Source organism: Gorilla gorilla, chromosome 18 (assembly GCF_029281585.2).
Source record: "Gorilla gorilla gorilla isolate KB3781 chromosome 18, NHGRI_mGorGor1-v2.1_pri, whole genome shotgun sequence".
Taxonomy (NCBI): domain Eukaryota; kingdom Metazoa; phylum Chordata; class Mammalia; order Primates; family Hominidae; genus Gorilla; species Gorilla gorilla.
This window is the reverse complement of record NC_073242.2, coordinates 95947544-95958924: the sequence shown is the minus strand read 5'-3', so window position 1 is coordinate 95958924 and position 11381 is coordinate 95947544. Positions and strand designations below refer to the sequence as shown.

Sequence of the window (11381 nt, the reverse complement as noted above, 5' to 3'; positions counted from 1 at the left end):
TTTTACAGACAACACCAACACAAACCTTTTCAAAATCATTTACTTCTTCACGGGCAATATGACTAGCCTTCTACCAAATTTGAGGATGTTTCCTTTCATGAAGTCCATAGGTATGAGAAACTAAGTAGTGAACTCTCATCTGCTGCCTTTTGACCTTCCTACTTTCCCGGAGTGTATTTTATTATCCCTTATATTTTACCTGTCCACTTGGAGAAGGAAATGTGACAGCACAAACACATGATGAGCTGGGAAAGCTTCACACCTCTGTTTCCCATCAGTGTGTTCCATGGGAGCTGGGTAAGGGCAAGGGAAGGTATGCGAAGGTGTACTCTCACCCTAGTCCAGGAGACCATGCCCAGGGCAAAGTGCAATTCATCATCACTGCATCATTACCATCAAACTGTGCCATCTCTCTGGTCCCCATCCTAGGGGATTGGGGGTGGGGATCTGTGTTCATGTTCACCTTATTTCAGGCAGTTATTAACCTGAAGGTGCCTGTAGGGTCTGCGAGATAGCAGGGAAGGAGTCTTCATCTCCCTCACAGATGGTCACCTTGTCTTCAGCACCACCACCCCCCTCCCAATTGTTCTCATGGGGTAACCTCCTTCCTTGGCCTCCCATCCCCACAGGACAGCCATTCTCTTCCTGAAAGGAGGGTCTTTTCAGGAAGTGGAGGACTTTAAATTCCTCCTTGGATCTATGTTCACAGTCCTCAGAACCCAGCCTGTCCCAACTGTCTCTCAAACCTTCTCAACCACTCCCTATCCTTCACCTGACCAAACTTACTCTAGCACCTACAGCTTGCTATGCCTTCTTTGCTTCCTAGAGATGGCACCTGCTGTTCCTTATGCTTAAAACACTCTTCCAGCTGGGCACAGTGGATCATGCCTATAATCTCAGCACATTGGGAGGCCAAGGCGGGCAGATCGCTTGAGCCCAGGAGTTTGAGACCAGCCTGGGCCATGACGAAACCCCATCTCTACAAAAAAAGTACAAAAATTAGCCGGGTGTGGTGGTGCATGCCTGTAGTCCCAGCTACTTGGGAGGCTGAGGTGAGAGGATTGCTGCCTGGGAGGTTGAAGCTGCAGTGAATTGAGATCACACCACTGAACTCCAGTCTGAGCAATAGAGAGAGACCCTGTCTCAAACAAAACAAAACACTCCTCCATCTCCACACCACATGAAACATTCTTGGAGAGGGGGACTGGGGAGGTTCTTCTGTGCACCCCTGAGCACCCTGCTTCCCTCTATCTAGAGGAAGGCCACATTGTCTGGTAAGTGCTTGTTTGCTGTCCCTCTTCCTTCATGAGACTAAACTCTCCAAGAACAGAGCCCTGGACTTGTCTGCATCTGCAGCAGGGAGCCCCTAGCTTTGTGATTCAAAACAGGCTTGTGGGCTTTTCATGAGAGGAAGAAATGGGTCAAAAATAATGATCATCAAAATGAAAGTTATTATTCACGCAAGATTTGGGGGGAGTCTGGCCTCCTGTATTCAAAATCTCATTTAAGGTCAAAAGACACTTGGGACCCATTTATCCCCACTGCACAGGTGAGCAAACTGAGGATTTGAGAGGTAAAGAGTAGATCTCACAGCCAGTTAAGTGGTCGAAATACAAGTATGCCTGATTCCAAGGCCCCAGTCGCCCCCAATTACTGCATGGACAGAGGGCAAATTGGCAGGCTAGCGGGTCTGCCTTTCTGGCCAATGGGGACCAAGAGCCCCAGACCCGCTCGGGTACCGGGGCCGCTTACGCCCCGGCGTACCGGCGACGCGTGCGCAGTGCAGTGCGGCGCCCCCTGCAGGCGGCGCGCAGGAGACGGTAGCGGCGGAGGGGCGCTCAGTGCGCCTGCGCGCTTGTGGAGCTGGTGGCGGCGCTCCGCAGGGGCTCGGCTGTTTTCCGCGCGGCAGGCGCGGCCATGGCGCAGCTGGGGAAGCTGCTCAAGGAGCAGAAGTACGACCGGCAGCTGAGGTGAGCCGAGGCTCACCGAGCCGAGGGCGGGCCGGCGGGCTTCCCAGCATCCGGGCCGGGCCTAAGGGCGCGAGCGGCGCGGTCGGGCCTCCCTCAGGCCTTCTTCCAGGCTGGGCCGGGCCGTGCGGGGCGCGGGAAGCCGGCGCTCGGAGCTCCCGCCCTGGGCCAAAGGTGCTCCGCGAGGGCTGGGACCCCTTCCCCCGCCACGCGGTGTGCAGTTCGGGGGACGGGGTCCCCAGCGCCAGCCGGGTCGCTAAGGCGGCTGCCGGCCCCGTTGCGCCCAGGCTCCTCGTTTTCCGAATGGGGAGGCCCGGAGCGCACCGCATCCCGGCCGCGAGGGCGGCACAGAGGGTTAGGTTTTGTTCTCAGCCAGCGCTGTCCAATGGAAATAAAATGCTAGTGTCATGTGAGCCGCAAATGTAATTATAAATTTTCTAGTGGCCACACTAAAGGTAAAATGAAACAGATGAAATTGATTTTTAAATACAATTTAACCCAATATGTCCAAAACATTACTATTTCAACACAATATAAAAAGTTCTTGAGATATTTTACTTAAATTTTTATTTTTATTTTTATTTTTGTTTTTGTAGAAACGAGGTTTTTGCCACCTTTCCCCAAGCTGGTCATGAGTATTTTCCTTTTTAAAACTGTCTTGGAGGACCAGCACGGTGGCTCACGCCTGTAATCCCAGCACTTTGGGAGGCCGAGGCGGGCGGATCACCTGAGGTCATGAGTTCGAGACCAGCCTGGGCAACATGGTGAAACCCTGTTTCTATTTAAAAATTCAGAAATTAGCTGGGCGTGGTGGTGTGCGCCTGTAATCCCAGTTACTCTGGAGGCCGAGGCCGGAGAACCGGTTGAATCCAGGAGGTGTAGGTTTCAGGGAGCCGAGATCGTGCCACTGCACTCCAGCCTGGGTGACAGAGCGAGACTCCGTCAAAAAAGCCCCCCCAAAACTATTGTATAAATATTGTATTTTACACTTACCAGCACATCTCAGTTAACACTAGCCTCATTGCTTGTGCTCAGTAGTACATGTGGCTAGCAGCTACCTTAATGGACAGTGCAGGCCTAAGCCATCAGGAGGGTCCTTGGGTACTTCCCCACCCTTGCCTTTTCTCCTTGCACTACCCATTCCTTATTTATTGAGCGTCTTCTGTGTCTTGAGGCTGTGGAGATAACAAAGCTGCTCAGCTTTCCTCCTTCCTGGAGCCTCTGAGACAACAGAAGTTATATGTCCCCAAGGACTGGAGCTTCTGTTTGCGCCACCAGCCTAGTGCTGTATTAGAGGCTTTAGGCACTTAGTTCTGAGAGTACCCTTGAAAGCAACCATTTCCAGTGCTTTACAGTTGGAGAAACAGAGTCTTGGAGAAGTTAGGTAATTTGCCCAGAGTTCCCCATATCTTTGAGCCAGGATGTAAACTAAGGCTCTTCTGGCTTTTTCGGAGGTACTCAGTTACATCCTGCTTCCAAGCTTTTCGGAGAAGAAACAAGGTAACAGTCCTTATAACCAACTTAGGTTTTCTTGTAAATTCTTGGAGTTCTTGTGTTTCTAATGCAGGTATAACTGTACATGACAGAGCTGAGAAGATAGTTGAGGTTACTAAGCAACTCTAACAAAAGAGGGTTTTTGCTGAGGGCATTCCATTTAAGTCCCAAACTTTACTTTCATAGTGAGAACTGGTTTTGAAGTGTCAAAGGGAAGCAGTTAGAAGCAAAATGCAGCAGTCAATAAGCCCCTCCTTACTTCACCTTAGTTGGGCCAGCAAGATAGTAGAGAGGACTGATTCATTTGGCCTATTCTTGAAACATGTTACTTAGAGACACACCAGGATTCTTTTTTTTTTTTTTTCAGGGACAAGGTCTCACTTTGTGACCCAGGCTAGAGTGCAGTGGCTAGAGTGCAGTGGCAAGAACACTGCTCACTGCAGCCTCAACTTCCTGGGCTCTAACGATCCTCCTGCCTCAGCCTCTTGAGTAGCTGGGACTACAGGCATGTGCCACCATGCTTAGCTAACTGTTTTAGAGATGGGGGTTTGCCCAGGCTGGTCTCGAACCTCTGCACTCAAGTGATCCTCCTGCCTCAGCCTCCCAAAGTGCTAGGATTACAGGCATGAGCCACAGTGCCTGACCTCAGTATTCTTTTTGTTTTATTTTTGAGGTGGGTCTCAGTATGTTACCCAGGCTGGAGTGCAGTGGCTGTTTGCAGGTATGATTATTGGCACACCACAGCCTTGATCTCCTGGGCTGGTGTGATCCTCCTGCCTCAGTCTCCCAAGCAGCTGGGACTACAGGCACACACTATCTCACCCTGCTTGAGATGCACCAGTATTCTTTTTTTTTTTTTTTTTTTGAGACGGAGTCTCACTGTGTTGCGCAGGCTGGAGTGCAGTGGCGTGGTCTTGGCTCACTGCAATCTCCGCCTCCTGTGTTCACGCGATTCTCATGCCTCAGCCTCCCGAGTAGCTGGGATTATAGGTGCGTGCCACTGCGCCTGGTTAATTTTTGTATTTTTAGTAGAGACTGGGTTTCACTATGTTGGCCAGCCTGGTCTCAAACTCCTGACCTCAGGTGATCTGCCTGCCTCTGCCTCCCAAAGTGCTGGGATTACAGGCGTGAGCCACTGTGCCCAGCCAAGATGCACCAGTATTCTTAAATTTACTTTCTAACTATCTAAGCATCCATCAACCATATATGTCAGGTGTCTTCTACGTGCCATACTTTGATGGAGAAAACAGGCGTTTACGGTCCATCTGGTTCTTCTAGGCGATTTCTCCATACATTTGACAGCTGTCTGGGCCCTTATGGAGCATACAGTGGAGTGGAAAGATGGATGCTCAGCAAACAAAAACAAATGAAGCCAGGTACAGTGGCTTGTGCCTGTAGTCCCAGCAACTCTAGAGGCTGAGGCGAGAGAAATGCTTGAACCCAGGAGTTCAAGACCAGTCTGGATAACATAGTAAGACCCTGTATCAAAAACAAAAACAAAAAACAAGGCAGTTGCTTGACATGCTCTGGAGGACATACTGACTACATAATAAGGGGTAATCTGCTTTAGATCAGGTAAGAGGGAAGGCACATTAATCACTCTATTAGAATGTTCATTGGGTAATATACTTTAAAGCACTCCTGTAGAAGTTGATGTGAGGCTTTTCAGATAATTCAGTTTTCTTGGTAAAGCTTTTGCAGAAGTCACAGTAATAAGCCCTATGTCGAGATCTTAAATGCATCTAACTTAAATGCATCTAATATAATTTTTTTTTTTTTTGAGACAGAGTCTCGCTCTGTCGCCCAGGCTGGAGTGCAGTGGCGCAATCTCAGCTCACTGCAAGCTCCGCCTCCTGGGTTCACGCCATTCTTCTGCCTCAGCCTCCGAGTAGGTGGGACTACAGGCGCCTGCCACCATGCCCAGCTAATTTTTTGTATTTTTTAGTAGAGACAGGGTTTCACCATGTTAGTCACGATGGTCTCGATCTCCTGACCTCGTGATCCGCCCGCCTTGGCCTCCCAAAGTGTTGGGATTACAGGCGTGAGCCACTGCACCCGGCGCATCTAACATAATTTAAGAATAAATGAAATAGGGCTGGGGCACGGTGGCTCACACCTGTAATCCCAGCATTTTGGGAGGCCAAGTGAGCCGAGATCATGCCACTACACTCCAGCCTGGGTGACAGAGCAAGACTCTGTCTCAAAACAAAACAAAGAATAAATGAAATAGAAAACAGATGAGGTTTTAAATCCAAAGACCCTTTTTAAATGTTTGTTTGTTTTGAGACAGAATGTCGCTCTTGTGCCTAGGCTGATAAGGGGCTGGAAGACCAAGTTTCTGTTTCTAATTTGACCCTCTCCCTCTTTTCCCCTAACCATTCAAGGCATCAACCTGAGTTCTAGATTACTGTATAATCACTATACTAATATCTGTTCCTGTCTTACCTGTATTCTGTGGTTATCACATCAATCTATGCAAGGAAAGTTTAAAGTTTAAAGATCACCATTCAAATAAGAAAGCTGTATTTTCATGAAAGTTTTAAAAACGTCAAATTTGTGTCTTTTGTAGGTTGTGGGGTGATCATGGGCAAGAGGCTTTAGAATCTGCTCATGTTTGCCTAATAAATGCAACAGCCACAGGAACTGAAATTCTTAAAAACTTGGTACTACCAGGTAACGTAGGTTTGTGGTTGTGTTCTAAATATACTTCTTTAAGATTATGACCTAGAACTATGTATTCCTGACTGACTGTTTTGGCTCTCAGGTATTGGTTCGTTTACAATTATTGATGGAAATCAGGTCAGCGGAGAAGATGCTGGAAACAAGTATGTTCTATTCTTTTCAAATATATTCACGTTAAGGAAGGCAAGGCCTGAGTCTTAGCTTCACCTCCTCAGTCACGGTGACTCGACTCTCAGTGGAAATCATCCTTATGTTTGGGATTATGGTGAGGAAGTGAGATAATATAGGTAAAGTGCTAGTACAGCATCTGGCAAATAGGGCGTTAATAAATGTTACCCATCATTACTGTCTCTATTATTAATATAAAGGAGTAGTCGTTATTCCTTTATTCATGGAATATGGGCACTTCCTAAGCTCTTGCATTGATTCGTAGGTGTTAGCGTATAATTAACAATAATGCCTGTTGTTTGTGATGTCTTTTAGGCTTAGTCTAGGGGTATCTCTCTTTACACTGTCAACAAAAATGCTGTTTTAAAGATGGCCTGTATATTATTCTTTAAAGTTTATATTTAGACTTTCAGAACATGCCCAAATTTGGATTTAAAGCTCACCTTTTCAGGGACTTGAAGTCTGGTATCTCTCATTGTGTTTGTCAGTAACAACAACAGTGAGTAAATATAAGGAAAACCAGCAATTAGTTCATATTTAGTTTTGATGCCTTTTCTTTGGATCGTAGTGCCAGTTTCTGCTAGGCACAGCACAGCTTTTTTATTGATATATACCAAGAAGTCTTGTTATCTTTGCTTACTTGGTTGGTTAGAGTAGAATGTGATAAAAATAAGGTTTCTTCTTATGGAGCCAGTGAGCTTATACCGAAAAGTGGCATCCTGACTCTGATCAGCAGCCTCATATCTGGGCCTTGAGACATGTCAAGGGTATGTGTGGGAGGAAGCCTGAATAAATCTGTTACAGTTACGTGCAAAAACAAATGGTTCAATACACCGAGAGTGGTCTGTGGAACACCGGTTCTAGGGAACGATAAGAGCCGTTAAATGGGCCAATGGGTTCCATGGTGAAATTAGTTTGGGAAATGGATCAAATGAAGTTAAAATTTCTTTACCATAAGATTTTAGTATCACATGTATTATGTGTATTATGAATTTCCAAGAGGGAAATATAGTATATGGTGTTTCCCAAACTTTTTTTTTTTTTTTGAGGCGGAGTCTTTCTCTGTCGCCCAGGCTGGAGTGCCGTGGCGCAATCTCGGCTCACTGCAAGCTCCGCCTCCCAGGTTCACACCATTCTCCTACCTCAGCCTTCCGAGTAGCTGAGACTACAGGTGCCCGCCACCACGCCCGGCTAATTTTTTGTATTTTTAATAGAGACGGGGTTTCACTGTATTAGCCAGGATGGTCTCGATCTCCTGACTTCGTGATCCGCCCACCTCGGCCTCCCAAAGTGCTGGGATTACAGGCATGAGCCACCACACCCACCGGTGTTTCCCAAACGTTTTTTAGCCAAAGAACCCTTTTCTCTCAGAGGATCTTGTGAAATTCACATGCTGTGGTACACACTTTGGGAAAGAAACATTGATTTATTAGCCTATCTTTCTTTATAAGTTTCATCTGATTTTCTTCCTCCAGGAAGGCCATTACAATCTGTAATCACAATATAGTTTGTTTTATACTATGAATGAAATATGCATGCTATTACAAACAACTTTTCCTTTATAGTCAGTAAGCTTTACTTTTTTTTCCTTTATTCTGTTCACTTTAGTTTCTTCCTTCAAAGAAGCAGTATCGGCAAGGTAAACAATTAGAGAATATAGTTGCATGTGAGCATCTAATGATGCCACTGTGTTTTGATTGCTTGAAAAGCTTTGACTTTAAAAACGTGTATTTCTCTGAGAAAAAAGTTAACTAATTTTTGTAATCTTGTAAATCTTCATATGTTTGGTAGTTTAAGAACTTAGAGGTGTACTGTCTGTGTTTATACATTGTATCCTGTATTAAAGTTAAATCTTGAGTAATATTAATATTCAGAGGATGGATTCTGGTTAACAAATTTTTTTTTTTTTTTTTTTTTTTTTTTTTGAGACAGAGTCTCGCTCTGTCCCCCAGGCTGGAGTGCAGTGGCGCGATCTCGACTCACTGCAAGCTCCACCTCCCAAGTTCACGCCGTTCTCCTGCCTTAGTCTCCCGAGTAGCTGAGACTACAGGCGCCCACCACCACGCCTGGCTAATTTTTTGTATTTTTAGTAGAGATGGGATTTCACCATGTTAGCCGGGATGGTCTCGATCTCCTGACCTTGTGATCCACCCGCTTCAGCCTCCCAAAGTGCTGAGATTACAGGCATGAGCCACCACGCCCGGCCTAAAAAATCTTACAAAACCATATGAGTCAACTTAGTGAAATGACTTTTAGCTTAGTGATTAACCACTCTTGTACAGGATTATAGATGTGGGTGGTTAGAGTGAGTCTGAACTTGATCCAGGATATCCCTGCCTGCTACCCAGAGTTTTTTGGTCATTTGCCTAATCAAAAAAGTAGAGTACAAGCAATGTCATTTGAGAACTCTGGATGATGATGGTTTTGCTCTGTTTTAAGTAATATTCTGTTGAGTCTTAAACACTAGGAGAAGCAGAATTGGCTGGGAGCAGTGGCTCACGCCTGTAATCTCAGCGCTTTGGGAGGTCAAGGCAGGATGATTGCTTGAGACCAGGAGTTCAAGACCAGCCTGGGCAACATGTCAAGACCCTGTCTCTACAAAATATATATGTTTTAAATTAGCTGGGCATGGTAGCACATGCCTGTAGTCCCACCTACTTGGGAGGCTGAGGCAGGAAGATTGCTTAAGCCTAGGAGTTCAAGGCTGCAGTGAGCTATGATCAGGCTACTATGCTCCAAACTGGGCAACAGAGCAAAAGCCTGTCTCTAAAAAGAAAAAAGAAGGGAAACAGAGTTGTCATACTTATGCATGAAATTTGGATAGTTTTACAGTATGTTTGCCTGTTCCATAAATTGGGGGATTATATTGTGACCAAGTTTTTTCTAATTCAAGTTAAATGCTTTGTTTTTAAAAAGAACCGAGCTGAAGCTGCCATGGAATTCTTACAAGAATTAAATAGCGACGTCTCTGGAAGTTTTGTGGAAGAGGTATATATGTACACACATTATTATGTCTGTGCTGAAATACAATTTTTTAAATAATTCAAAGCCCCAGAAATTTAGAATTTTGAATCTTTGTGTCATTTATGATTAGTTGAATTGGAATTGTTGCCTCATTTGTTGTAAAATAGCTTAACTGTCTCTGCCATGTTTAATATGATTGTGAAATTGTTTTTTTTGTTTGTTTTTTTCTTTGCTGTCCTGTTTAGAGTCCAGAAAACCTTCTAGACAACGATCCCTCATTTTTCTGTAGGTTTACTGTTGTAGTTGCAACTCAGCTTCCTGAAAGGTAAATTTTTATGTTAATATGTTTTTATTTTAATCTTATTAGATTTGCATTGTTTTATTTTCTTTGCACAGTCTGTGATGATATGGTTTTAAAAATTGTTAAATTCTACAGAAACTTTAAATATGAAACTTTTTTTTTTTTTTTTTTTTGAGCTTGAGCTCAAATTCCTGAGCTCAAGCAATGCACCCTCCTCGGCCTCCCAAAGTGTTGGGATTACAGGTGTGAGCCAACATGCCTGGTCAAGAGTTTCAGATTTATGGCTGGGCACGGTGGCTCATGCCTGTAATCCCAGCACTTTGGGAGGCCGAGGCGGGCGGATCACGAGGTCAGGAGATTGAGACCATCCTGGCCAACATAGTGAAATCCCATCTCTACTAAAAATACAAAAATTAGCTGGGCGTGGTGGCTCACGCCTATAGTCCCAGCTACTCGGGAAGCTGAGACAAGAGAATCGCTTGAATCAGGGAGGTGGAGGTTGCAGTGAGCCAAGATCGTGCCACTACACTCCAGCCCTTGTGACAGAGTTAGACTCTGTCTCAAAAAAAAATAAAATAAAATAAATAAATAAATAAAAGAAATTCTTAGAAATCTTCCAGCATTGAAAAGATGAGGAAGAGAAAAATACTGAAACTTTTTTTTTATTATTATTCTTTAGACAGAGTCTTGCTCTGTTGCTCAGGCTGGAGTGCAGTGGCACAATCTTAGCTCACTGCAACCTCTGCCTCCTGGGTTCAGGTAACTCTCGTGCCTCAGTCTCCCAAATAGCTGGGATTATAGGCATGTGCCACCGTGCCCGGCTAGTTTTTGTATTTGTAGTAGAGACGGGGTTTCACCATGTTGGCCAGGCTGATCTCAAACTCCTGGCCCCAAGTCATCTGCCTGCCTCAGCCACCCAAAGTCCTGGGATTACAGTTGTGGAGCCACCAATCCCAACCTTAGATGTGAAACTTTTGGAATATATTTAGAGCAGTTAAACCGAACATTGTTTTTTTTGTTGTTGTTGTTTTTGTTCTTTGTTTGTTTTAGTGATTAAAAACTAGTTAGAATTGATTATTGAAGGCTGGGTGCAGTGACTCATGCCTGTAATTCCAGAAGAACCAGGCTGAGACAGGTTCAGATCACTTGAGCACAGGAGTTTAAGACCACCTGGGCAACATGGCAAAACCTTGTGTCTACAAAAACTACAAAATTTAGCCAGATGGTGTGCCTGCTTGTGGTCCCAGCTACTCAGGAGGCTGGGGTGGGAGAATCACTTGAGCCTGGGAGGTCGAGGCTGCAGTGAGCCATGATCATGCCACTGCACTCCAGTCTGGGCAACAGAGAATTGGTTATTGGAATTGTTGGGGGTGTATTTGTGGGTTTTATATTTTTTCTCTATCATGGAAATGTTTAGAATTATCTTTCTTTAACGTTTCTCCTTAATATGACAGACTAAAGTTTCACATCCCTCTTGTCCAAAGATGTACTTTCTTTGAGACTGCAGCCTGTGGAAATGCTTGGTTTTCAGTGTATTCTTGACCTGCTTATGTAAATGCAGTTATGTACCTTTGCATCTATTATTTAGTAAGAAAGTTGCTTTAAGACATTTTCATGTTTTGCATGTTTTCATGTTTGGCATATTTCCATTTGCTTATGTTCATATTTTGCTTTTTTTTTTTTAAACAGCACTTCACTACGCTTAGCAGATGTCCTCTGGAATTCCCAGATTCCTCTTTTGATCTGTAGGACATATGGACTAGTTGGTTATATGAGGATCATTATAAAAGAACATCCAGGTAAAA

At 44.8% G+C, this 11381-nt stretch overlaps 1 protein-coding gene across 2 annotated transcripts in view; it reads left to right on the top strand.

Moving 5' to 3' along the window:
- Window positions 1-1765: 1765 nt before the first annotated feature.
- The window catches only part of NAE1 (NEDD8 activating enzyme E1 subunit 1), a 28196-nt gene continuing 18580 nt past the window's right edge, over window positions 1766-11381 (top strand). The window contains exons 1-7 of one of the 2 annotated variants that reach the window (XM_004057770.5): window positions 1766-1970; window positions 6031-6134; window positions 6226-6286; window positions 7920-7950; window positions 9228-9299; window positions 9521-9600; window positions 11266-11375. In XM_004057770.5, the coding sequence (XP_004057818.1) occupies window positions 1918-1970; window positions 6031-6134; window positions 6226-6286; window positions 7920-7950; window positions 9228-9299; window positions 9521-9600; window positions 11266-11375 (511 nt within the window). In that variant the 5' untranslated portion in view covers window positions 1766-1917. Of the gene's footprint in view, window positions 1971-4744; window positions 4838-6030; window positions 6135-6225; window positions 6287-7919; window positions 7951-9227; window positions 9300-9520; window positions 9601-11265; window positions 11376-11381 lie in introns of those variants that run through there. The other variant, XM_055366113.2, reaches the window with a different exon arrangement.